Source organism: Hypanus sabinus, chromosome 13 (assembly GCF_030144855.1).
Source record: "Hypanus sabinus isolate sHypSab1 chromosome 13, sHypSab1.hap1, whole genome shotgun sequence".
NCBI lineage: Eukaryota > Metazoa > Chordata > Chondrichthyes > Myliobatiformes > Dasyatidae > Hypanus > Hypanus sabinus.
This window is the reverse complement of record NC_082718.1, coordinates 76,383,297-76,410,968: the sequence shown is the minus strand read 5'-3', so window position 1 is coordinate 76,410,968 and position 27,672 is coordinate 76,383,297. Positions and strand designations below refer to the sequence as shown.

Here is a 27,672-nt window from a genome sequence, read left to right as displayed (position 1 = left end):
CCCTGCACACACTAAAATGAGAATGATTGGGTGAATCACACAGAATATAAAAAAAGACTATAAGACAGAAAAAAAAATCTACAGTCCTAGTCCATATCCAAAACTCAAAAATCCTTGGTAACTTTCTCTGTGAACAGCAGCGCAGAGTGATCCCACCAGCGATCAAGAGGCAGTCTCCTCGCCCCTCCCCAGTAGCAGAGTGGTCCCAGCAGCAATCAAAAGCAGGCAGCTGGCACTCTCCTTCTGCATTGGCCTCAATGTTACAATTTCCCTCCCTCCATTGGCGAAATGGAGTCGAGCATCAGCTTGCACCCTGTCCGCCATGAGGGTTGTGCACGCTGTCTGCCTCCCAGAGACTGCAGAGTGCTGAAACACCCCAATGATCTCCAATCTGCGAATCACAGGCTCCAGCAGTTCCAGAGTCACATTCAAGATGAAAAATAAATGTGAAAGACATAAAAGAAGTGAAATATATGGTTTCATGATGTCGACCGATGGAGCGTTGTATGCAGGCATCATCTTGACTGGAAGATCGGAGCCATTGGATTCTTTATCGACAGATTCTTAAAATGTATCAGAATCAGGTTTAATATCACTGGCACATGTAATGTTTTGTGCCAGCTGTACATTGCAATATATAATAATTATAAACTGCTCACCCTTTCCACTTCAGATTCCTCTATAAAAACTGGTGTGTGTTCCCTTCTCTTCCCCTTCCTGAAGTTCACAATCAATCCGTAGCAGAACCCCAGTCAGTGTTTCACAAGGCACATAGGATAACTGAGGCCAAGATTATACCAACAGCTTATTTCTAGAATTATATACATAACATAAAAATAGACCTGAAAATGAATACTGGTCTCAGCATTACAAAAAGATAAGACTTTATCTTTGGGAAATGTACGGGAGAGGATGCGGAGCAGATTCATGTCTAAGTTCTACAGTTGTTGCTTGGTGGTAAAATGGGGTAAACTAGAATGTTCCTGTGGGAGTGGACAAGTTTGGGACAGACCTATTTGTGACAACTAAAACGATAGGTGAATAAGTAAAAAGAATCTACTTCCCTTGGCAGAGAGAAATCAAAAACCAAGATCGTCTATTTATAGTTGTTGGTAGAATAATTGGTGGAGAGGAGTGTTGAAATCTTGAGTTGTTGGAGTCTGGAACTGAAAATCTGCTAAAGGCAGAAAACTCACCCCCCCCCCCCCAATATATTTGAACTTGGTGAGCCTTGACCTAGAGAGTATAGATAATTAGCTGCAGGATGTAATTCGGCTGGATGCATAGGCGCAATGGGCTGAACAGTGTTGTTAATGAGATGTTATAAGTGCTTTAGAAATATAGAAATCATGACAGCAAATTGGTGGACAAATACCAATGTAGTCATCCATTTAATGATGTTATCTGTATATATTTCACAGGACACCATCAAAACGTTTTTTTCAATGGGATTTGTACCTATAACTTCCTAACTCAGAGATGAGACTAGTTCTACTGAGCTACAGCGAACACCATGTAAATGTCTAGAAACAGCCACAGGATTTCAAATGCATGGCGTTGCAAATGGGCTAGTTAATAATTAGTACAACAATTACTTTCTTGTAGGACTGAAGGTCAAAGATTGGATTCTGATCACAGCTGTACTCAGTCTTCCAGCCATAAGTTTTGCAGTCAATTGAAGAATCATTTTCCTCTGTTTCTTTTCAGGATTGTAGGACAGGAAATGCGTGTGGCCGTGATTGGAGCTGGAGTGATTGGTCTGTCTTCAGCTCAGTGCATCATTAATTGCACACATCCCACAGCCAAACCACTGACCGTCGTTGTTTATGCAGATACTTTTACACCAAATACCACCAGCGATGGAGCTGCTGGATTCTGGCAACCGTATGTTGTTGATGAGGGGAAACCAGAGGAAGTGTAAGAAGAACCATTTCTAGAAATATACTAAATTAATTAACAAATTCCAATGTGCAGTATTTGCTATGTGATTTTTAAATTTATTTTCTCTTTCTTCACTGTTGTCTGTATATAAATTTGTGGGAGATGGGTGAGGTCTTAAACCAGGAGTTTTCAACCTGGGGTTCATGGAGCCCTTGCCTAATTGCATTGGTCCATGGCATAAAAAGGATTGGGAACCCCAGTCTGAAATGTCTACATCCTGCCTGTTTTTACCATGGAGAAGTTCTTGGAAATTAGGGAAGAGAAGAAGAATGTCCTGAAACAACATACAAAACTCTGAGAATCAGGCAGCATCTATAGAGGGAAATGTACAAAAATTAGCAAGTCATGTTACAGTCGTACAAAATGTTAAGCAGGCCACACTTGGAGTATTGTGTCTTGTTTTGGTTGCTACACTACAGGAAGGATGTAGTTAATCTCAAGGTGAAGAAAAGAATCATGGGGGTATTAGTTCAATTGAAAGGTTTGAATCAATAAGAAGTGATTGGAGTCCTGAAGTAGGATCTCGGTCCAAAACATTTGCCTTTTATTCGTTTTCATAGATGCTGCTTGACTTGCTGGGTTCCTCCAGCATTTTGTGTGTGTTGGTTGAAGAGATTAGATAGGCTGGGTCTGTTTGGCACAGAACAAAGGAGGGATGAGCTGACAGAAATGTGTAAAATTATAAGAGGCCTAGATAAGGTAAAAGCTTGTGTCTATTTCCCATGATAGGGCAATGTCCTCTGGCAGCTGCTCTGGAGGGCATAGTTTAAAAGGGATCTTGAGTAATTTTTTTTACATGAAGAATAGTTGGTGCCTGAAATGAGAGAGAAGATGGTAGAGCGAGGAGGAACACCATTTAAGAGGCACCTGGAATGAGCAGGATATAGAGCAGTGTTTCCCAGACATTAAGCAAGGGGCTTGTGGGTATAGAGAGATACACCATTCTTTTTATACTACCACTATTTGCTTTTAAAGAGTACTGGTAAGCATCACTGGTTCTGTTAGTAACTGTCAGATACAATATGGTTACCTCCAGAAAAAGTTGTGATTTGAGAGTAATTATAGTAGAAGAATACATTTTAATCAGCATGGGACGTTTTATTGTGTTAATGTGATTCTGCAACCAGTTCCCAATGTCAATACTGTATGGACTTTCCCTGGTTCCTACTCTATTTATATAATCAAGCTAAAAATTGAATATGGAAAAATCACATGTATAAACTTTGTTATGAATGTGACACAACTCTGAGGGGCCGAAGGGTACAAAGTCGCCCCCTCCTTTTTGAGAATCGCAAGATCGCTATTAATTCAGGTCTGTGACCCAGGAAATGAGAGAGAGACACGCAGAATCCACAAGGTTTGGAATGTGTCCTGACCTCAACGAAATAAAGCCACTGATAACGGCCATTGTCTCTTGGAGACAGAATTGTGTATTGAGTACTGTACTATACATTGAAACCCCTCAGGGGATGACCAGAGTGGGCTGGTTGAGGGATTGCATCATCCCAAACTGATTGACATCTGAGACCCCGTGAGTGAGGATAAAAGAGGGTCTGGGGAACAACCCCTTTAGATGCACCAGGAGAAATGCTAGAAATCCCATGACAGCATTTAATAGCGACAGCCGGTGGGGTCTCTTGTGCATCCTTCCCTTGCCTGGGATTGGTGGGCTCACCACGGAAGAACGGCTTTAGCTAAAGAAGAGGCCACAAGTGAACGGCCACACCAACGAGACTCCGACGGATCGAAATCATAAAAGGGAAGCCGGCAAGTTTTTTCTCCCAAACTCTCTCTCTCTCTCCAACCATTGCAAACCCAGCGGTCCCAAAGGCTGCAGCCTGCATGAACTGAGTGAACTTTATATTTCCATCAGACAATACATTATCCCCAGACAACGATAGAGCTTATTTCTTATTGATTATTATTATACCCGCACTTTTAGATTTAGTATTGACGACGTATATTATCTGTATATTTGCATTGATAATTTTTGTGTATTTTTACTAATAAATACTGTTAAAAATAGTACCATCAGACTTCAAGTGACCCAGTTACGGGGTTTGTAACAACTTCTACATGTGGTTTGCTACATAAGTGTACTGTGCTATCATTTTATGGGTTCTCAAGTCCTACTTCGTATTAATATGTATTAAGTGAAAGAGGTAGATTTCTTCTTTCTACTTGCACATTACAGGTCACTACTGTCTGTTGTACTGGTAATAATAATACAATAATTGTAGGTAATATTTACTCTAGAAATTTCTGAGTTATTCTTATGTCATTTTGCCTCGTATTTTAATGCAGGAAGTGGAACAAAGAAACATTTGATTACCTACTGAGTTACTTGCATTCACCTGATGCCAATGAGATGGGTTTGTTTTTGCAGTCTGGGTACAACCTCTTCAAAGAGCCCATGCCAGTAAGTATGTGTTTTGGATATAATGAGGTTTAAAGTGACAGATTACTGTCTATATTAATGATGTTTACACCATGGGACCCTGTACATTTGACACTTAGCTTCCCCACTTTTGCCCACTTAGTGTGTTTTCTATTCTAAATTTTACTTTCAATTCCAGATGTAATTGCCATCAAATTTAGTGTTATCTTCTAACACGATGAGGGCACAGTCCAGATCTCTGGGAAATTCAAGGCTCTACAGAGATAAAAGCAATAAAATACTATATAGGAATTACAAAACTTAGTTATTGTGTAACTTTTTGTCATGTTAAAATGCACTGGATGTTATCACATTTCATCACAGCAAAGCTTCCTTAATCCTGCAGATGGAGGGCTTTGGTAGTACCACTCTAGTAGATTTTCCAGATATTTGGATGTTAGTATATCTCAAAATACTTCGAAATCACATTGATTTTGGAAATTGTGAGGTAATATAATCGTCCAGTGAACCTGGGAGCACAGGAAACAGGCTGCTGACGAATTTCAAAGGTGCTTGGGAAACAGGGTCACTGAGAGTTTCAAAGGAGTGCGAGAAATGGAGCTCCACTGAATGTAGGAACACAATGCCCCATTGAGCCACATGCCGAACTATTGAGATTTCTAAATTGTAGGATAGCAGATGAATAGTTTTCTGTGGTTGATTTTGCAACTTATGTAGAAAAAATGAGAAGATTATGTTATTTCACAACATAAATGTTATAGGGTAGATATAGGCTTGAACGGCTGCAGATTCAAGTAACATTCAAGTCCAGTTTGACTCCTATAACAGGGCCAGCTTTTTAAATCAGTTTATTGAGCCTATTAGTATCACGCATGTTGATAATATCCTAATACCCCAGTAGGAAGGTTTGTTAATGCTGCCCTATGGGGATTCTCTAAAGGTTCATTTGCAGTTTGAGTCTGTGATGTGGAAGGCAAATATGTTAGCTTTCATTTCAAGGGGACTAGAATATAAAAGCAAGGATGTAATGTTGAGACTTTATAAAGCACTGGTGAGGCCTCACTTGGAGTATTGTGTGGAGTTTTGAGACCCATCTTAGAAAGGATGAGCTGAAATTGGAGAAGGTTCAAAGGAGGTTCAAGGAAATGATTGAATGGTTTGTTATATGAAGACAAGCTCTGGGCCTATATTCGCTAGAATTCAGAAGATTGAGGGGTTACCTAATTGAACCCTATCGAATGGTGAAAAGCTTTGATAGAGTGGATGTAGAGAGGATGTTTCCTGTGGTGGGAGATTCTAAGACCAGAGGGCTCAGCTTGAAAATAGAGGAGTGTCCTTTTAGAATGGAGATGATGAGTAATTTCTTTAGCCAGAGCGTGGTGAATATGTTGAATTTTTTGCCATAGGCAGCTGTGGAGGCCAATTTTTTAAGGCAGAGGTTGATAGATTCTTGATTGGTCAGAGCATGAAGGGTTACAGGGAGAAGGCAGGAGATTGGAGCTGAGAGGAAAATTGGATCAGTTATGATGAAATGGCAGAGCAGACTCAATGGGCCAAATGGCCTAATTCTGCTCCTATGTCTTACGGTCTTAGCTGACATGGATAGCTGAAAACTCCCTCATAATGAAGTTCAATTAAATATCCAAGTAATCGAAACTCTCAGATCATATTAAAAGTTCTTTAGAAGCTGATGAAAGTTTTGTGTCCTGAAAGGTAGTTCAAATTAACATTAATTATGAGCTTAGATATAAATAACAAGGCAAGAATTTGTACTTTAAACTGCTTTTCATTTCCATCATCTTGTCCTTGTCAGATAATGGAGCGGACATCCTACTGATAAAGAGCACCATTAATTTCAGATGCAGCTAAACAGATACTTAACTAGATAGGATGCTGTCATGTTATTAACACTCACTTGTGAATCTGATATTTACACTGGCCCAAATCAAATAAAAATATCGTATATTTGTTTTCCATTGTCTGAAGAAATGGTAATAACCTTTTTTTTTCCATTCTTCCTCTTAGGATCCATCCTGGAAAGACACTGTTTTGGGATTTAGACACTTGACAGCAAAAGAGCTCAAACTCTTTCCTGGATTTAGGTACTTTTTGCACAATAATTTCCCATTGAAGTCTTCACAGGCAGTGGTATCACATATATTACAGGAAGGATGTTAATAATATTGAAAGAGTGCAGAGAAGGTTTACAAGGATGTTGCTGAGACTTGAGAAACTGAGTTACAGAGAAAGGTTGAATAGGTTAGGACTTTATTCCCTGGAGCATAGAAGAATGAGGGGAAATTTGATAGAGGTATATAAAATTATGATGGGTATAGATAGAGTGAATGCAAGCAGGCTTTTTCCACTGAGGCTAGGGGAGAAAAAAACCAGAGGACATGGATTAAGGGTGAAGGGGGGAAAGTTTAAAGGGAACATGGGGGAGGGGGGGCTTCTTCACACAGAGTGGTGGGAGTGTGGAATGAGCTGCTAGATGAAGTGGTAAATGTGGGCTCACTTTTAACATTTAAGAAACACTTGGACAGGTACATGGATGAGAGGTGTATGGAGGGATATGGGCCAGGTGCAGGTCAGTGAGACTAGCCAGAAAAATGGTTTGGCACAGCCAAGAAGGGCCAAAAGGCCTGTTTCTGTGCCGTAATGTTCTGTGATTCTATGGTTCTATATGGCTCTGTTTCTGGAATGCAGAAATTCAGTCCAGATTTAAACCTTCATTAACTATCCTTGGATATGGGTGCACACATCTAGTTAAAGGAAATATTTCTAGCCATAAAGGGCCAGTAAAGAAAACTCAAATTGTTAAACTAATCCACAAAAATCCCTTGAATTAATTTTCATATAGCCAGAGTTAACATAAATTGAAAACTGGTAGGAAACAGATAATTTTCAAATGGAGCATTCTCACAGGGCCAACAATGACTAATAAAGGATTCAGATACTCACAATATATATTGATGATTTGCTTGAGGGAACCAAATCTAATATTTCTGAAATAAAGGACTGGAAACGACAAGTCATATAGCATCCGTGGAAAGAGGAACACAGTGAACACTTCAGATCTTAGGCTGTCCTTTTCTGGAATGTAAAAAACAACATAGTTTGTAGTAGTAGAGAATGGAGGAAGGATGGGAAGGTCAAAGGGAATATCTCTGATATGTTGAGACCAATTGGGTTGATGTGGCAGTTAGAATCAGTTCAAGTTTACTGTCATCAGACTGCTCATGTATTCAGCCAAACAAAGAAAAACATTCCTCCAGACAATGGTGCACCCACAATACATATATCACACACAGCACGTAAAACAAAATATTATTACAAACAGTTTAATAAAATAGAATTCAAAATGCATGTACTGCACAGCACAAGTAACCAGTCAACAGCTCATTGTCCAAATGGCGAGACTTTGGTGGTGACAGGTATTCATTAGTGTCACAGCCTGATGGAAGAAGCTGTTAGCCAGACTGTTAGTCCTAGTCCTGATGCTCCTGTATCTCCTTCCTGACAGTAGTGGGTCAAAGAGATTGTGGGATGGGTGTAGGGATCCTCAACAATGCTTTGGGCCCTTCGTATACAACACTCACAGTAAATGTCACAAATTAAGGGTCTGTCTTTCTCTGTGTGATGTGTTGCTAATACTGAACAGGCCAGGCTATATAATAGAGGTGAAAATAAAGGGCCAAAATCATAGAGTTAGACAACCTGGATGCAGGGAGGATGTTTCTTCTGACTGACAGGGTGCTAAAACAACAATTTACAATTTCAGGATACAGATTTAGATGTTTTCCACTCAAAATGCCTTCACCTGGATGGTAGTGAACCTGTAGAATTCTCTACCACAGAAACTGCAGAGGCCATTTCATAGAATATATTTAAGAGGGAAGTAAGTAGATTCCTAGACACAAAACATTTAAAGGAGAATGGTGAGAGGTGGGCATATGATATTGAGAAAGAGGGTTAACATAATTGTATTGAATGGACCAACTGGCTAGATCCTACTTTCCACTCTTCCTTGTAAATAACTGACACAGTAGTGATACAGAGGTTAGCACAATGCTTTGCAGTACCTGCAACCTGGCTTCAATTCCTACTGCTGTCTGTAAGGAGTTTGTATGTTCTCCCTGTGACCAAGTGGGTTTCCTCCCACAGTCCACAGATGTACTGGCTGGTAGGTTAATTGGCCATTGTAAATTGTCCTGTGATTTAGGCTATGGTTAAATTGAGGGTTATTGGGTGGCACAGCTCGAAGAGCCTATACTACGCTGTAAGTAAGTAAATATATAATGCGGTGATCAGTTGCACAAGTCCTTTACTACATTTACTGAATCACAGAAATATTACAAATGGGAGCTATTTTCATGGTCAGAATACTGGTACCTACAAGGGTGGATGCATTGACAGCAACAACATGAGCAGATTCATGGAAACTGGAAGCTGGGCAGGAAAGTATTAGAATAGTGGATTACACTAATAATAAAGGCATGAATGAAAGATCAAAATAGTTGCCTCACTCGGGCAAAGGTACAGAGGGATGTTGAATAAAAGCAGAATACCATTTATTGAATTTTAAAGGTAAAGGGTAAAGGATTTCAACTGGGAAGCTTGTTGAGTCATCTATTTCAACCAGGCAAGAGGCTGACTGCATCTCTGAGTGGATTAACTTGTTGGGATTTTAGCTTCTCATTGATACACATGAAGGATGCCAGAAATGATTAGCTTGTGATATTGAGCAAGTACCAAAATGACTGGGATGAATAAAAGGCCACAATTCCCTCCTTAGGGATCAAAGGGTTAAATGCCCTGGCAAATCGGAGGATTCTTTGAAAAGCAAGTTTTCCATGCAGACATTATTTTAATATTTACAAGTTTAATGCCTAAGCCCAAGCACATTCGTAAAGAGTGCTGTGGCAGAAGGAAAATTTCTTGTGTGCCCTTTTAAGTATATTGCAAACTCTATAGAATTAACAAAATGTTTAAGCGCTGTTACTTACGACCTGTTAAGCCGCTGGCATTTGGGGCTGCAATGAAGTCTTTCCATTTCTGACAGTGTTCAGGGCTTCCTTCATTGTGTCACTAGCTGGGTTTTCACTGCTGTCAGCGATATAAGTTCCGTGTGGAGACTCAGGAATACCATCGCACTCAGATGTAGAAGGATTCTTTGTTGCTGTTTCCATAACAATTGTGTTTTACCAGTCAGGGTGGTTTGCCCTGAGCTGAACCCTCAAACCTGGAGGACCAGAGGACCGCTCTTACCCTGGTCATTACCCTTTGACCTGTTTGGCATAGGTGTCCCTACCAAGAGTCAAAACATAAAGCCCTGACTCCAGCCAGCATTACTCTCCAGGTCATTGAGACCCGCAAGCCTCCAACCTTAAAATAAGGTTGTGGTCCTCCTCGAAGTAAGCATTGTTAGACAGACCACATTGCTCCTCAGCCTACTCCCCCATTTCTTAATTATATAATCCTTCAACCATCAGCTTTTAATCCGACGTTCTCTGTTTTTCAGCTACGGTTGGTTTAACACTTCACTAATGTTGGAGGGAAAGAGCTACCTACCATGGATGATGGCAAAGTAAGCTATGGTATTTTATTTTTAATCCATGCTCTAATTTCATCGCCTGTTGGAATTAGCAGTGCTCAGGCCTGAGACAGCTCAATGTCTCAGTGGCATGAGCCACTGGTGCTTTGTTGTGCCTCCATAATGCTTTTGCTTTTGGGGTCTGTTGCAGCTTGGGAGCATTGCATGAAGAAGAAAAGATTAACAGGTTACGTTTAATAGTGTTACATATTTTAATTCCTCTTCATAAAGGTTAATGTGGCACATTGAGGTTAAATGAAAATGTAGAATTTGATAATAAAACTTACAAATATATTTCCTTTTATTTAGATTAAAAGAACAGGGTGTCCAGTTTGTTAAAAAGAAAATTACTTCTTTCAAGGAGGTACCCTTGTCTAATTTTCATTATTGTAATTAATTTTAAGGCAATTTAAAATTTTTGATTTTCTGTCTAGACCAGGGGTGTCAAACTCATTTTAGGTCATGCTCATTTTAGGTTGAGCAAAATGCAGCTTCATGCGGGCTGGATCAGTCGGACGTGTGCAAATGCAGCTTTCGTTGCCTCCGTTTTTTCAGCCTGTTCTCATGTGTCTCAGTCTCTGCTATAACTACAAAGTGTTTCACTTTACAAATTCCATTTCTTATGAAGAAGACTGCCGAATAAACACTAAAAACCCTGAAAACCTGGTACCTGAATAAACTCAGCATTAGCCATATCATACGCCATAGGCGCTTCGATTACTGGGACCAGCTTTAATAGTAATTAGATATTATCTCGCGGGCCAAAGATAATTCCACTGTGGGCCGGATTTGGCCCGCGGGCCTTGAGTTTGACATATATGGTCTAGACTTATCCTATTCATTTAAGTGCTGTTGATTTGATAGGTGAAGATATGATTCTTACAAGTAACTTGTTTAATGTTTCTAACTATAACAGTTAGCCCCAGCTTTTGATGTGATTGTGAATTGTACGGGCATCCGTGCTCAAGAGCTGCAGCCAGACCCAGAGCTGAAGCCTGCTCGAGGACAGATCTTAAAGGTGAACATGTTTAATTAATAGTTTTTGCTTATACTATATAAAGAGAGGAAATTATTCTTCCTTTCCCATTTCGTAAATTCTTCACAATAGTTCAAATCAGGTTAAAAGGTATTTCATTTCCTTGAATCTTGATATGGCTCATAAATTTGGGGTTAAGAATTAAACATTGATAATGGGGTTCCAGAAATTGCTGTAATAATTTAATATCAGCCGCCAATGTTATCCCAGTACTCATAATAAAAGTAGTGGGAATAACAATTTGTTCTGCTGTGACAATAGGCAACATATGATTCAGTAAAATCATGCTATCGAATGAGCTTGTAAGTGATTCTTTATACTGTATTTTAAGTTAATTAGATCGATCAATAATTATTGAATAAATTACATTTTTTAGTTTTCTGAAATACAAGTATACGAATTGGGACTGGAATCTGCTTCACAGTTCTTCAAACCTGCTCTAGCATTTAATATGAAACCTCAACACTGTGTTCATGTTGACCTTTCAGCTCCCCACTGTATGTATTAAAAAACCCTTCCATTAAAAAAAGATTTGACTCTGAGGGAGAAAGATTGCTTTATCTTTATCTTAAATGCATGACCACTTATTTTCAGTAGTTCTAGCTTTTCCTAAAAGGAGAACCATCTTCTCCACATCTATCTTTCAGGATCTTTTTAGAAAGCCCATTCCCACTCTTCTAAAGTCCAGCAATATCTGATCAGTGCAACATTTCCTCAAAAATCAACCTGCCCATTGCAGACTCTAGTAAATCTCTCTAAACTCCTTCATATTCATTACTTTTCTTAACTTACATAAATAATTGTTGTAATTGCTGTCTTTGATGTTATGCTTTGGAAAACCAGTATCTCTAACTCCATCAGAAATGGCCATCTAGCAGTGTCCAAAATGAACCATTTCACAATTTTTCACATTCTACTCCTTTTTCGAAAACTTTATGCCCTTTCACTTAACCTCTCTATATCACATTGTAGCTTCCTCATTTATTCTGTGTAACCTACATTCCCACCTATTTTTGTATTATTTGCAACATTATCTGACCTGCTTCCTTTGTCCAAATCATTAATATAAATTCTAAAAAGTTGAGATTCTAGCATTGGTCTTTGTGTCCCACCAAACATTCTATTTGATCACCCAGAAAATGACCCTTTAATCTAGGACTTACTATTTTAATGCCATTTAAAAATATACAAAGTTAACATTTAGCGTTATCACTGCTCATGGACTACTTCCATTTCATAGTCATCTCAAAGTCCGCAAATTACATTTTACTATTCCTTTCAGTGCTACCTTTGTAAAAGTTGATTTCCCTCTAGTAACTGTCTTTCCCTTCTTATAGCATTGTCCAGTTATAATTACTTCTGAGACAAATAATCCTGCTTTGGAAATTTGGTTAGGTGCGTCCTGTCAGAATCAAACCTTTCATGAAAGATCCTTTTTTCACACTGAATGTGCATATGATAACATCGTTCTTAATGCAAAATTATAATTTTCTGGTATTGCTAGGATAAATTATTTCATGTGGTTGTGCATTTGTTTTGGGCATGTCAACCCAACCATTTTATAATAGTGCTGCTTGCTCTGCAGTGGCATGTTTTTTTTAGAGGAAGCTGGCTTAAGCTAATTGTTGCCTGATGCCTTGACCCTTGTTCAGGTAGGTGCCTTTAGCACATTCATTTATCTGTTATTTGGACCAATGTAATCCTATAACTAAGAAAAAAAGATGCTGCAGTAACTCTGCAGGTCAAGTAGCATGTAAGGAATTGAGAATTTGGCTTGAGACCATTTGTCTGGACTGAAATACAGAGGCAAGATAGCCAATTTACTGCCTGACTTGCTGAGTTCATCCAGTATCTTGTTGATTATTCTGTTCAGCACCCTCTTTTTTGTTGCATCTGCAGTCTTTTGTGTCTCCATACTCCTGTAACTCTCATGCTGCAGTTTGTTGATGGAAGTGAGAGGGGTTGTTTGCAGGCAGTACTTCAGTACCCGTCCTCCAACCTCCTTCCAATCCCTGGCCGATTTGCCACAGACCTCCCTCCAGGCTCCGGCTTGACTGTTTTGCCCACTTCATGCTTTCAAATTCAAAAGAAAGGCCTTATATTTGTGTTAAATTAACCTAGCATGCAATGCTTGTGTTGCATCCTTTGCTGATTTTTGAAAAGGCAGGCCCACAGTTAAATAATTGACAGTGCGTGGGCTGATAAACTTGTAAAGTCGTAGAGATACAGGACAAAAACAAGTCCTTTGGTCATGAATCCATGCCAAACAGCAAGCACTCATTTCTACATTAATTCCACCCTAATTAACTATTCTCCTCACTTTCCCACCAACTCCACCACCTTCCTCATGTTCTACTAATCTATACATTAGGAGCAATTCAAATTAGTTAATTAAGCATTGGAGCATCTTGATGAAACTCATATAATCACGGAGAGAACATGCAAACTCCACACAGACAGTATTGGAGGTCAGACTTGAACCTGGGTTACCATAGAACCATAGAACACTACAGCATAGTACAGACCTTTCAGCCTTACATGTTGTGCCGACCCATATAATCCTTAAAAAAAAGTACTAAACCCACACTACCCCATAACCCTCCATTTTTCTTTCATCCATGTGCCTGTCCAAGAGGCTCTTAAGTACCCCTAATGTTTTAGCCTCCACCAACATTGCTGGCAAGTCATTCCAGACACTCACAACCCTCTGTGTAAAAAAAACTTACCCCTGATGTCTCCCCTAAACTTTCCTCCCTTAATTTTGTACATATGCCCTCTGGTGTTTGCTATTGGTGCCCTGGGAAACAGGTACTGACTATCCACCTTATCTATGCCTCTCATAATCTTGTAGACCTCTATCAAGTCCCTTCTCATTCTTCTACGCTCCAAAGAGAAAAGTCCCAGCTCTGCTAACCTTGCTTCTTATGACTTGTTCTCCAAACCAGGCAACATCCTGGTAAATCTCCTCTGCACCCCCTCCATAGCTTCCACATCCTTCCTATAATGAGGTGACCAGAATTGAACACAATGCTCTTAAGTGTGGTCTCACCAGAGATTTGTAGAGTTGCAACATGACCTCTGTATTCTTGAACTCAATCCCCCTATTAATGAAGCCTAGCATCCCATAGGTTGCTGAAGCTGTAACTACTGATGCCAGTGAGCTGCTAAAGCAATGTTTCTAAAGTTTGGCAATGTTGTTATAAATGGAGTTACTTAATTTAGGAGTTAGTTCTCACCTATGTAAGTTTTTCTTTTATCAGGTTCATGCACCATGGATGAAGCACTTTGTTGTTTCACATGATATCAAAGCTGGGGTTTATTCCATGCCATATATTTTACCAGGGTAAGAATGATCAAAGCACTTAACCCATTTAATACTATTAAGATAGCCATGGTGAAGCTCTCTGATCAGAATTTTTGGCTGAATGCACGACATAAAAATGTCTTCCAATTATTCTTGAGCCATAAGTTGTTTAGATCTGTTGTCTTTTTTCTCACTGACGCTGCACTAACTTTGTAATCCTCTCCTTTGCTATACTCAGCTCTACTGCTTTTTTGTGTTTTCTTAAGAAAGTTTATTAACTAGCTAATATGTTAACAAATATACTAATTGGTTTTGTAAGGCAAAATAATTTATTTTTACTCCCCATTTTTTGTGTTGCACCCACTTCTTCACAGATATACATGAGTTTGCAGAAAGGTTTTTTTGCTTTGAAATTTGCCAAAAGCAGCTAAAGATCCCTCTTCCTCTCCCACTCAACCACTGTCTATTGGGATTTGTCAGTTCTTTGCATCATGCATTTCCATGCTGAACAAGTAAGACATACAATATTTGCTTTTGTAGTTCCTTTTGTAATAAGCTCTCTGCTAGCAAAAGGATCAGAGTGAAGACGGCACATATAAAGAAATGCGATATTTCCTTTAAAATGGCATCATATAAATGGAAAGGTGACGAAGGAAGGCCTAATTTACTGGCCACTTAATAACTAAGCAGCTTGCCAGCCCACAGCCCAAAGAAATAAGTCACGTAAAGGTTCCTTAGCATTCAAGTTATTTGACCAAGTACGGTGGATTCTGGTTAATTGGGATACATCATGACCAGTACATTTTGGCCCAATTAGCCAGAGTATCATGAAAATTGTTAAAAGGTATTAAAAAAAAGGACAACTACAATTTATCTATCTAAATGAAATAAAGAGCAAATTAGAACACTACCAATACCTTTAGAGTACCATACAACTGTGTATCAGTTCCTAGTAGTTATTGATGACTAAATGAGCAAAACCAACGCAGATACATCGTGTAGATAATGGACTGCCTTCATTCAATATTATCAGCAATTGCATCCCCCAAGTATTCACTTTCATTGTATTATTCATGGCTATTGTTGATACCTTCAAATTCTTTGTTGTTCCTAACTTGTTGAAGAAGTGAAATAATTTCATTTGCACTTCTGACTGTTTCTGTCATCTTCAAGCCTGTATGTTGTAACCGCGGTGAGCAAACCAGTTCCAAATTGTCTTATTTCTCAACAAAATGCGTGACAAAAATCACTGCTTTCTTAGCACAAGCACACGCAACTGAAACTGCTTAAAATCTGATTACTCTAAGTGTGGTGTAGTGTCTAATGGCCAAGCAAGTGCACTCGACTGACGCTAGTTAGGAACTGTTACACAACAGTCTCCCTCCCCATTTAGGCGATGTTGTGTTCCAAATTGTCTCAATTTAGTTTTTGTTCTTTTAGAGTTGTCCCAAATAAATGGCTGCCCCGATTAACTGATGGCCCAACTAACCGGAGTACACTCTAGGTTGTAATATTATTAGCGATTGAAGAGAAAGTTCAGCAAAGCTTTATGTCAGCTTCACTGTTGTCACTGCACTTCCATTTTAGAAGCAAATTGGTAACCATGGGAGGAATCTTCCAACTTGGGAACTGGAATGAGGAGAACAATGCTGAAGACCACAACAAAGTCTGGGAAGGTGGCTGCAAACTTGTACCTAGCCTGAAGGTTGTTTATAAGGATTTTACACCATTTTATGAGAAAATATCACCATACAAATTAGTAAGCAGTACGTGCTGTATTATGGAATTAATCTGTTTATTCATTAACTATTATACTTCTTACAGAATGCCAGAATAGTAGAAGATTGGACTGGACTTCGACCTGTCCGTAGCAGGATCCGCTTAGAACGACAGATGTTCAATTCAGGACCAACGAAATTTGAGGTATGATATCAAAACAAAAAAAATACAGAGGATTCGGGTTAATAAGGACATACCGGGACCAGTGCATTTTGGTCCACTGCCCCAATTAACCGAAGTTTCATGGAAATAGTTTAAAAGATATAAAAAATTACAAACTACCACTTAACTGAGTAACAAATGAAATACAGAACAAATTAGAACACTAGCAATACATCTAAATACATTTAATACATTTGACATGTCATCTAAACCTTTGACAAACATTCTATAGATGTGAGGTGAGAGTATATTGATTGGTTCCATCATGGCCTACTATGAAATACACCAATGCCCTTGAATGGAAAAGCCTACAAAAAGTAATGATACAGCCCACTCCATCATGCTTAAAGCCCTCCCAACTGTTCAAAGTTTCAGTTCAAAGTACACTACTCAAAATGTATAAATTATACAACCTTGAGATTTGTTTGCTAGTAAGCAGCTACAAAGCAAGAAACCTGAAAGAGCTCAACTAAAGAAATACCAATGCCAGAGACAAGGGTCCATGTAAACAATAGCAGTAAGCAACAACATTTTGAACCGAAGATACAAAGCCCAGAGTAGGCCCAAGCTTCAGTATCAGTCCATCACATTAGCAGGCACAGAGTACAGGAGCCAGGGTCTGTCTTCATAGCCTCAGCACCATGGAGGGAGGAGTGAACATCATGGGAGAGTGAGTGAAATTGGCCCTCAACCTCCGATCCTGACACCCTGTCTTCCCAGTATTTCACTTAAATTGTCCAAACAGCATATTGTATCTCACAGTAGGGCCCAGGCACCACTGCAGCGAAGGGCTCAGGGCCTAGAATACGCTCCCCAGTGACCCGCTCTGGGCCCAGATTTCACCGCCCAGCCCAAAACAGTTTTTAATTTCTCCAAATCTGCTCGGTGCCCAGAGTGACCCATCCTTGCATCTGGGCCAGTTGTATGGACATCAGAACTCCTCTGCCTCGACTTCTCTCTGAATGGCTCACTCCATCTGCGTTGATTCTTCAGCATACTAGTGGGTTCATCCCTCAAATTTGCTTCGCCTTTGCTCACCTCTTCATTGTTAGTGTTGATATTTTACTACAATTTATTCACTAAAGGTATTATTTATGATGTTTTTACAAATTCTTTCGCCTTTTGAACTGCCAGTGAGGTGTCACACACATTCGGTAGCACCATCTTAAACTGGAAGTCACCAATAACAGAGCGCTGTCACAGGAAAGTAGCGTCCATTATCAAGGACCCCACCACCCAGGCCAGATTCTCTTCTCACTGCTGCCATCAAGAAGGTACAGGAGCATCAGGATCCACACTGCCAGATTCAGGAACATTTATTACCCCTCAGTCATTAGACTTTTGAACCAAAGGGTATAACTTAACTTGCCCTAACTCTGAATTGAACCTATTGACTCACTTTCAAGAACTTTTCATCTCATGTTTTCTATTTATTGCTTATTTATTTATTATTTTAATTATTTTTCTCTTTATATTTGCACAGTTCATTGTCTTTGATTATCCGTCCTGTTGGATACAATCTTTCATTGATTCTATTGTGTTTCTTGTATATATATTCCCACAAAAATGAATCTCAGGGTTGTGTATGGAGACATACAGTTGAAGTCATAAGTTTACATACACTTAGGTTGAAGTCATTAAAACTTGTTGTTTAACCACTCCACAGATTTCATATTAGCAAACTATAGTTTTGGCAAGACATTGAGGACATCTACTTTGTGCATGACATGAGTAATTTTTCCAACAATTGTTTACAGATAGATTATTTCACTTCTAATTGACTATACAGTCAGCCCTCCTTATCCGTGGGTTCCACATGCACGGATTCAACTAACCAAGGATTGGGAAAACCCGGAAGTTCACTCTCCAGCACTCATTGTTTGAGCAAGTGGAGACTTTTTTCCCTTGGCATTATTCCTTAAACAATGCAGTATAACAACTATTTACATAGCATTTACATTTTATTAGGTATTATAAGTAATCTAGAGATGATTTAAAGTATATGGGAGGATGTGCGTAGGTACCGTGGATTGGGATCGAAAAAAAAAATGGAAGCTCTCTTACTAAGTAAGTTGGAACAGGTACATCTGGTATTTTTTAGTGTCAGTCAAACGTTTGTCTTAGTATATAGTATATATTTTACCTTTCTATGCATATAAAACACTTAAGAAATGTATGTGTTTCAATAATTAAACTACTGCGTTGCTTAGTAATAATTGTAGCTTTCATCAGGGCAGGGCCTTTCTCAATTTATCCTTTAAAATTGACCCAATTGTTGACCGACTGTAGCCTAACGCTTTTCCAATGACCGATGGTGTTTCACCTCTTTCCAATTGCTTTATTATTTCCACTTTATTTTCAATTGTGATCGCTTTCCGTCAACAGAACAGAAACACTACGGATTCAGAGCTCCGCCAGGTCCTAAAGCCCACCACACTGAGATAGGTTAAATAAGGTCTGGGGCTCTGCCGGGTCCTAAAGTCCACTGGACTGAGACAGGTTAAATAAGGTCCGGAGCTGCACTGGGTCCTAAAGTCCACAGCACTGAGACAGGTTAAATCAGATACTTGAGCATTTGCATTTTTTGGTATCTGCGGGGGGTCCTGGAACCAATCCCCCGCGGAGAAGTAGGGCCAACTGTATCACAATTCCAGTGGGTCAGAAGTTTACAAACAAGGTCAAAAGAAATCAGCCAAGACCTCAGAAGAAAAAATTGTGGACCTCCACAAGTCTGATCCATCCTTGGGAACAATTTCCAAATGCCTGAAGGCACCACGTTCATCTGTACAAACAATAATATGCAAGTATAAACACTATGGGACCACACAGCTGTCATAGCGCTCAGGAAGGAGACACATTCTGTCTCCTAGAGGTGAACGTACTTTGGTGCAAAAAGTGAAAATCAATCCCAGAACATCAGCAAAGGGCCTTGTTAAGATGTTGGAGGAAACAGGCAGACAAGTATCTATATCCACAGTAAAACGAGTCCTATATCGACATAACCTGAAAGGCTGCTCAGCAAGGAAGAAGCCACTGCTCCAAAATCACCATTAAAAAGCCAGACTACAGTTTGCAAGTGCACATGGGGGACAAAGATCTTTCTTTTTGGAGAAATGTCCTCTGTTCTGATGAAACAAAAATTGAACTGTTTGGCCATAATGATCATCATTATGTTTGGAGGAAGAAGGGTGAGGCTTGCAAGCTGAAGAACACCATCCCAACTGTGAAGCATGGGGGTGGCAGCATCATGTTGTGGGGGTGCTTTGCTGCAGGAGGGACTGGTGCACTTCACAAAATAGATGGCATCATGAGGAAGGAAAATTATGTGGATATATTGAAGCAACATCTCAAGACATCAGCCAGTAAGTTAAAAGTTCAGTCGCAAATGGGTCTTCTAAGTTGACAATGACCCCAAGCGTACCTCCGAAGTTGTGGCAAAATTGCTTATGGACAACAAAGTCAAAGTATTGGAGCAGCCATCACAAAGCCCTGACCTCAATCCAATAGAAAATTTGTGGGCAGATCTGAAAAAGCGTGTGCGAGCAAGGAGGCCTACAAACCTGACTCAGTTACACCAGTTCTGTCTGGAGGAATGGAACAAAATTCCAGCAACTTATTGTGATAAGCTTGTGGAAGGCTACCCAAAACACTTGACCCAAATTAAACAATTTAAAGGCAACGCTACCAAATACTAACAAAGTGTGTGTAAACTTCTAACCCACTGGGAATGTGATGAAAGAAATAAAAGCTGAACCAAATCATTCTCTCTGCTATTATTCTGACATTTCACATTCTTAAAATAAAGTTGAGATCCTAACTGACCTAAGACATGGAATGTTTCCTAAGATTAACTGTCAGGAATTGTGAAAAACTGAGTTTAAATGTATTTGGCTAAGGTGTATGTAAACTTATGACTTCAACTGTATGTGTTCTTTGATAATAAATCTTCTTTGACATATTTGACTGACTAATTTAGGTGGTGTTGGTGGTTGTAGGACAGATGATGGCTCAAACAGATGCATTTTTCAAACTGTTAAAGGAGTTTTTACAGCAGGACTACAGAATCTGTAATTCAACATCTGTGACAGCACAGCACTCTTTCTGTACTATGCTAAAGTCTCAGCCTAGATTACATACTCAAATCCTGTAGTGGAATCTGAAGTTGTATCACTGAGACAGAATGACCATAATATTGAGAAATATACACATTTCATTAATATTTAGTACAACTACCAAACAATTGGTTAACTTTGCTAACTTATTTTGATAGGATACAAAACATAAAGATGCAGCTTTCATAATTTCAAAGAAAATGTAGTTGTTATAAACTCTACATTTTTATTGTGAAAAACACTTTGCAACCTGATTCCCAATAATGAACAGTGAAAAGTACTTTTTTTTTTGAATGAAGAATGCATGCTTTCAGATCTTTTGCATGTGTTACCTAGTAGGGCTTAAAGATTTTATCTATATGGGATCAATACATGCATGATGCAAAGAAGTAAAAGTTACAGATTTTGAAGCCGTTAAGAGGAGAGGCCTGCTGCATTAAAACAATGCTTCCTTTCCAAGATCATGCACACTTTTTAAAACAATTCATTACTTTTAATGTTCTAACACACCCAATAGGACTTTTTCAACACAGGTGAAAATTATGAAATTGTCACCAGTTGACAGGGGCACCACAAAAAATTCTTTTGTGAATTTTTCCAACTACAATAAAGGGTACAAAATTGACTTTGTTGCACTTGTCTCATGAATCTAAAATGGGTACATTTGTATTTGAGTGTTCAGACCACTAACTTAGTTAAAGGCTTTTATTAGACAGCCCTAGTGGCTGCCTTAAATGAATGCAGATATCATTCGATATTCAAACAAGTCTTTTGCACTCATTTCAGACACAGACTCCTAAATCTGTTTACCTTTTGCTATTTTGAGACTTTAGAAGGATCAGGACAGTTACTTTGGATTTGTAGAGCAATTACATGTTCCTTAAGTCACTTACAATCACATAATTAAAATTGCTTTTCCATTTTCATGGATTTAGCTGAGTTTTTAAGTATGGTTCAGAATTCCTGAGGCTTTAACTATTACAGCGGCCTGCAGTTTTCCTCTATTTCTGGCGGTGATAGAAGAAGCATTTGTATAGGACACTGCTGAAATGGAGTTCAGATTGCAGATCTCTGTCTTGATGTTTTCTGTGGTTAGGAATTGCTTAACAGGGGTGTGATGGGGAGGTGGGGTGAGACAGGAATGCTGCACTTTGTAAGCACAGAAAGCAATGTGAAAGTAAAATGGATCAATCATCACCTGAGTAGAGAAAATGTGAACCTTCTCATTGTTAACCTCTATTATGCATGCTGTTGGAGCTCCTCTGTATTTTCTGTCCTAACACTAAATTTTAATTTCCTTCATTAGTGTCTTTGAAGCTAAATCTTCATCAGATTTAATCAGACTGTTCATCTTGTAGGTGATTCACAACTATGGTCATGGAGGCTATGGCCTGACTATCCACTGGGGCTGTGCCATGGAAGTAGCAAACATCTTCAACAAGATCCTGCAGGAGACGAAGCCCAGTTGGAAAATGCCATCCCGACTGTAATTAGTCTCAATCACACATACTGTTGTGTGATCCCGTGGATATAATTTCTGTAGTGATGATCTGGTGAACAGTGGCTGTACTTAGTGGTTATCAGCAAATATGTAATCCACTATAATCTCCAAAATTCCCAGGCTCTCCTCCTTAAATGCTCTTCCAACTATTGGTCTGCACCCAAGCATCTTTGTACCAAATTTTTCCTCCCAGCTATTCCTCAAATAATTATGTAAATTTTAAAGTAGGACATTTTTGTGGTCACAAAAATTTTATTAATCCATTAAGCATTAATATTAAATTGATTATTTCAGGATACCATTTTAAGAACCAAACATTTCTCATAGTGAAACACAAATGGTGAGCAACACTGCTGCACCTAGACAAATCAGTCTAGGTGTTAGTTTGCCCTTGCCTCTCCTCAAAGATCCTGACAAATCATGTCTGGAGAAATTAACAGCATAATTTAAAACAAATTTAGAGAAATTTGTAATTTGCACCAATTTGAACATAGTCTGACTTTCATCAGCTACCACAGAACTTAGGAAAATTTGTGATTTTACAATTCTGTTCTTGCTTATTGTGTCAGCATCGTTACCTAAATTGAAATTTAAAACTATTAAGCCAATGATTAAGACCTGATTGTCTCAAAAGTTATTCATCTAGAGTTAATTTAATAACCAGTAAAGTAAATGGGTAAATATAGAATAAGGAACCAGTGACTTCAAAAATCTGTTAACAAAGATAATATATTTCTACCGTACTTCTGACTGATCACTGTAATTGTTTCATGAAATGTTTTAAATTTAATAAATATACCATCTATATGTTAACAAATTTTAAATAATTGAGAATTAAGGGTGGTGAACACCATTGAAATTGCTCTAATGCACTTTTACATTAGCAATAAATAAATGCCAGTTTTTTGGTAAAAGTAAATGCTATAATTGATTTGCCAGTTGTTCACAGCAATGAGGAACCTCATAATGGTCTTGTTCAATTTGCTAATAACCTATCAACTAACATTTTTATAAATTTATAATGGATTCAATAAAATTGAAAATGAATTACTAAAGAATCTTTATTAAATAAAGTGTTTTTTGTAATTTAAATGCAAACATTACTATGAATAAGTACAATTTTGTCCTGATAATTTGAAGTATCTTATTTACATCAATCAGAATAAGCTGTCTATCTGTGACAGGCTATCATGCAAATGCTGCATATTTGTAAACAATAACATGTTCCAGTTCACCACATATAGAACAAGTAAATACATTCAAGCACAAGACAGCAGTTACCTGATATACATAAGCATCTATCTGTAGGTGAACACTGAATATCAAAGCACAGTGCATCCTCACATTTGAACTCACACTGAACATGTTCTTATACTTTGTAGAAAAATGTGAACACAAGTCATCCAGATAACAACAGACGTATTTTGTAACAGGCAAATATTGATATCCACACCTTGGGCAGAGAGAACATGAAAGGCTCAGCCCTCTCAGACACTTGACTGAAGCCTTCATTAAGTTTAGAGATCAATGTTATGAAGTTTTGCTTATGACTAAAAAGCAAAGACTGCAGCTCAAATCTTACTTCTCAGAAAATGAGTGGTTGAACATAGGGAGTCAATCATAATTCATTAGATAATATTCCCAAATGTGCGTATTTCCAGTCTTCAAATTTGCATTTGCAAATGGATTATAATTGTGTATGTTAGTAACAAACTCAAACTTTTGTTTGATTTCTTTAACACCATTATAGAGGCCGATTTAAATCCAGTGAACTTAAAGGCTGCATATACAGTTAAAAAATAACTAGATTGTCTATTAGATAAAATATTAAACAACTTCAATGACAACACAAAGAGAAATTCAAATTAAGAGAGTTTACAAGTGGTCAGCTTATTGCGGGCCTCAGGTGGTTACAGTGTGAAATATAACAAGCATTATTTTCATGCTGCATTGCACTCACTGGGTTGATGTGGTTTATATAAATTACTGAAAGTTGCAGGCCAGAGTCTATTCAGGAATGATACCCTGAACCATGTGAAATTGAAAAGGGTATAAAAGTCATCTGAACTCTCAATTTTTATGTATTATAAACAAATAGATTTCTTGTAATGTTGCTCATGAGTAGACCAGGATGCAGAGTGCAGATTTGGATGTTTACCACAGTCCTGTTCCAGAATCAACAAAAGTAGTTAGTCTATAGTGTAATACAGAAACAGTACTTTACTGACAATGTATCTCCATTACTTTTACACATTGAGAATGTAAAATACAGGCTTCACAATATATCTACAGTACCAGTTTATCATTATACAGACCTGTTTAATCTGCTCATTTTTTTCCTAATTTCTAGTATTATTTAACAATGCAGATACCTTATTTTGTTGCCGACATTCCACAGTCTTAAAAACATTTGGTTTATTTATCTGATTAGAAAAAAAATTGTGCTTCTCTCTTTCTCGTCCCTCTTGCTGGAATTGATGTTGGCCCTCTACTGCCTTTTATTCATTGCTGAATCTCCAATGATCTGTGTTTGATCAAACAATAAGCGACTAGATCCAGCTAACTAACTTCTGAGATGAGCATCACAGTATTTAATGGCAAAGTGTGAGGTAAACACTGTATTGTTTAGCTTCTACTCATTTTATCTCTAGCCCTCTTTAATAGAAAAGCTGTTTTTATTTAATTGCTCGACAATAACTTGCTGAAAAACTATTAACCAAGAAATATTTTGCTATAAAAACTGAAAATGCTAGAAGGAAATGTCTGTGAAGAAAAGTACAAACCTAGCATTTCAGGTTCATCACTTGACTTTAGAGACTCAGACCAACACCAGAATGGAATCAAAATGCAACCGTTTTATTATTACTGTTCTTACTGAACCAATTATTCTTTGTATTCACTTTATTTTTAAAAAATAAAATGCTAGAAGAAAAGTGATTAACCTGTAATGTTCACTGTTTCTATATTCATTGAAGCTAGCTGACCTGCTGAATATTTCCAACATTTTCTGTTTTTTTTTGCATCTGCAACTTTTTCAAACTTGATTTCAACTCAGTCTCTGCACACTTACCACCAAGTTGACGTTCAAAGTATTTTTATACCAAGCATCGCCTTATAAACTTTTCATACTTTTCTCTCAGACAATTTAAATACAAAGTTACACTTCATTGTCACAGATCACTGTGGCATTAAGAAGGAATCAGAATCAAGTCAGTCTTTAACTTTGGTACCAGTTGAACACCACAAAAAATATAACCAACATTTATAACCATGGCCATTTTAGTGTGGACATAAACTGACATCATGGCCACACGTTTCCAGTCAATTGCAATTTATTTAAAGTACCCTCCCCTACACCCCACCTTTAGCAGATGTCTCAACATAGTTTAGTGTCTCTTATTGTGTGGCTCATTTTTTTCTCTTTCAACTTTATGATCGAAGAATGGCACTGAGACATTTTTTAATGTTACAAATGCAATATAAATGGTAATTATGATACAAACTGAGTATAGCAATCCTACAAAAACAAGGTGAAACTAGAGCTCTCACAATGCCTCTAATGTACAGAAGAACCAAATTTGTTAATAGTACTAAGGCCAGGGTGAAATTTAGAGTCCAGTATTTACAGTACCAGACAGAAGGACAGATATTAATGATGGAAACTTTTTAGATGAATAAGTAGCAATAATATTTATTTATAGAACAAGCTCAGCTTTTATAGTTTTTACAGTTCTAAATGATACATCTTCCATCCTATTCTTTATTGTAGAGACACACCCCCAGATTAAAAGTGTGTGGCTTAATTCCTGTATTTCAGCATAAATTGGCTATGTTGATACTGCAGCATTAAGCAAATGAAGCACTTGCCATCTTTCAAATAAAAAATGAGGCTGAAGTTCCAGCTAGCTGGCAGATTGACATTAAAGGTCTTGATCTAAAACTTTACAGATCCTCTAAATGGAGATGTCCAGAACACTTGCAGAAGGAGTTAAAATGCCATTTCCAAGGTTCCAATGCTCCATTACTAAAGTTCTGAAAGGAGATCAAGAACCCTTGAAACTCAGCACAATTATTTTATTCTAAGCAAGAGCAGGGTGTTTAGAAATGAGGAACATGTTGCTCATTTTATTGGGACTTGTGGGATTTTGCAATGATCATTCTTAAATTCTAAGTGCTTCTGGATTTTTTTTAGATTTTCCATTTCAATACACAAGCAGCTTATGTTGAGCAAATGCAATCATAATTTGCAATTTAAATCCCAGACCAATTTCAAACAATCATTCTTTAATCTCAGTTTTTCCTAACGATTACATGCAAGTTAGTGCCATGTTCGATTATATTTAATAAGATATTCTAGCATAATGTGTTGAGCATAAATGAACACAGTTGGCAGAGTTCGTAATATATTACTGATTTTTATTAAAAACCTAATAGCTCTTACCATGCCCATTACTTCATCTTCAACCAGTTATTGTTTATATTTTTTTATTCTCAGTGAAAGCGATCACAACTTCTTCTAGAAGTGGAAATTAATAAGTAAATCCATAGGATACTTGGTTAGAGAATGTGATGGGGCTAAGATCCTCTCTACTTATTTTAAAATTGAGACACAGCGTGAGTAGGCCCACTGGCCCTTCAAGCCACACTGCCCCAGCAATCCCCCAATTTAACCCTAATCGCGGGACAATTTACAATGACCAATTAACCTACCAACCGGTATGTCTATCAACTGTGGGATGAAACCAGAGCTCCCGGAGAAAACCCACGTAGTCACAGGGAGAATGTACATACTCCTTACAGGCAGCAGCAAGAATCGAACCTTTGCCAAATACTATCATATTATCCTAGTAGTATTACTGAAACACTAATGGAAATACCGAAAATCTGCATTAAAATTAAACAATTCTAACATGGGAAATTGTTGGGATCTATTTATTTACTTATTGAGATACAGTACAGGTCTGGTCCTTTGAGCCGCAGAGCCCAGCAACCCTGATTTAATCCTAGTCTAATCACAGTACAATTTACAATGACCAATTAGTCTACCAACCGATACGTTTCACTTGAAACGTCAGTCTCTGTAGGTTCACGTTAAGTCAGTCTTGATGGTATCATCTTCTTAGCATCAGAGACAGGCCAATTCTGACAATTGTCAACAAGGTATAATCAAGTTTAATATGGGATTAGCAACATAGAATGGCCTGTTGTGACAGGTAAGCAACAGGTTAGTGCAAGACAGCTGACAAAAGCAGCAGGAGATGGCACTGCAGGACATCACTGCTTCACTACAGAAGAGTTTTATTGTGACATTACCAGTTTGGCAGTATATCTGATTGAAGTTTAGTGCATGACTATCAGTATACATAAACATTGCAGTAAAAAAACTAAGATTCCCATAAAGAGGTGCAACCCCATACATTTTTATTGTTTTAAAGTGACAGGTTTATTAAGCAATCTCAGTGCATGATACGGTATTACAGACAAACCTTGCTGATACAAACTGGCCTTCAATGGCATCTCCTGATACAGTGGCATAGGCTTCCTGCAGCATCAGACTCACATACTGGAAACTATCTTTTTTAATATGCTGTTCATGTAATGATAAAAAGGCAGCCTATTATCTGCACACACAGTAACATCTCCAGAGGATTTATAGAGATGTTCTGAATACCATGCTTTCACATTTTCTGGTTACCATTGCACAAATGAAAATTGAAAATGAGACTGAATGGTAAACTATAAGACATTGCTTAGACTAGTTTATTCAAATCTGTTGGATACATGTGGTAATGCTATATTTTCTGTAACAAGTAATGGTAGCAGTTTGTAAATAACAAAGCTTGTCT

General features: G+C 38.1%; 1 protein-coding gene across 2 annotated transcripts in view; it reads left to right on the top strand.

Moving 5' to 3' along the window:
- The window catches only part of LOC132404002 (D-amino-acid oxidase-like), a 31,579-nt gene extending 4,106 nt beyond the window's left edge, over nt 1-27,473 (top strand). For both annotated transcript variants that reach the window (XM_059987927.1, XM_059987926.1), the window contains exons 2-11: nt 1,708-1,917; nt 4,246-4,360; nt 6,365-6,441; nt 9,861-9,926; nt 10,242-10,296; nt 10,849-10,950; nt 14,229-14,311; nt 15,860-15,977; nt 16,097-16,195; nt 21,684-27,473. In XM_059987927.1, coding sequence (XP_059843910.1) covers nt 1,724-1,917; nt 4,246-4,360; nt 6,365-6,441; nt 9,861-9,926; nt 10,242-10,296; nt 10,849-10,950; nt 14,229-14,311; nt 15,860-15,977; nt 16,097-16,195; nt 21,684-21,815 — 1,041 coding nt within the window. In that variant the 5' untranslated portion in view covers nt 1,708-1,723 and the 3' untranslated portion in view covers nt 21,816-27,473. The remainder of the gene's footprint in view (nt 1-1,707; nt 1,918-4,245; nt 4,361-6,364; nt 6,442-9,860; nt 9,927-10,241; nt 10,297-10,848; nt 10,951-14,228; nt 14,312-15,859; nt 15,978-16,096; nt 16,196-21,683) is intronic.
- Nucleotides 27,474-27,672: the final 199 nt, after the last annotated feature.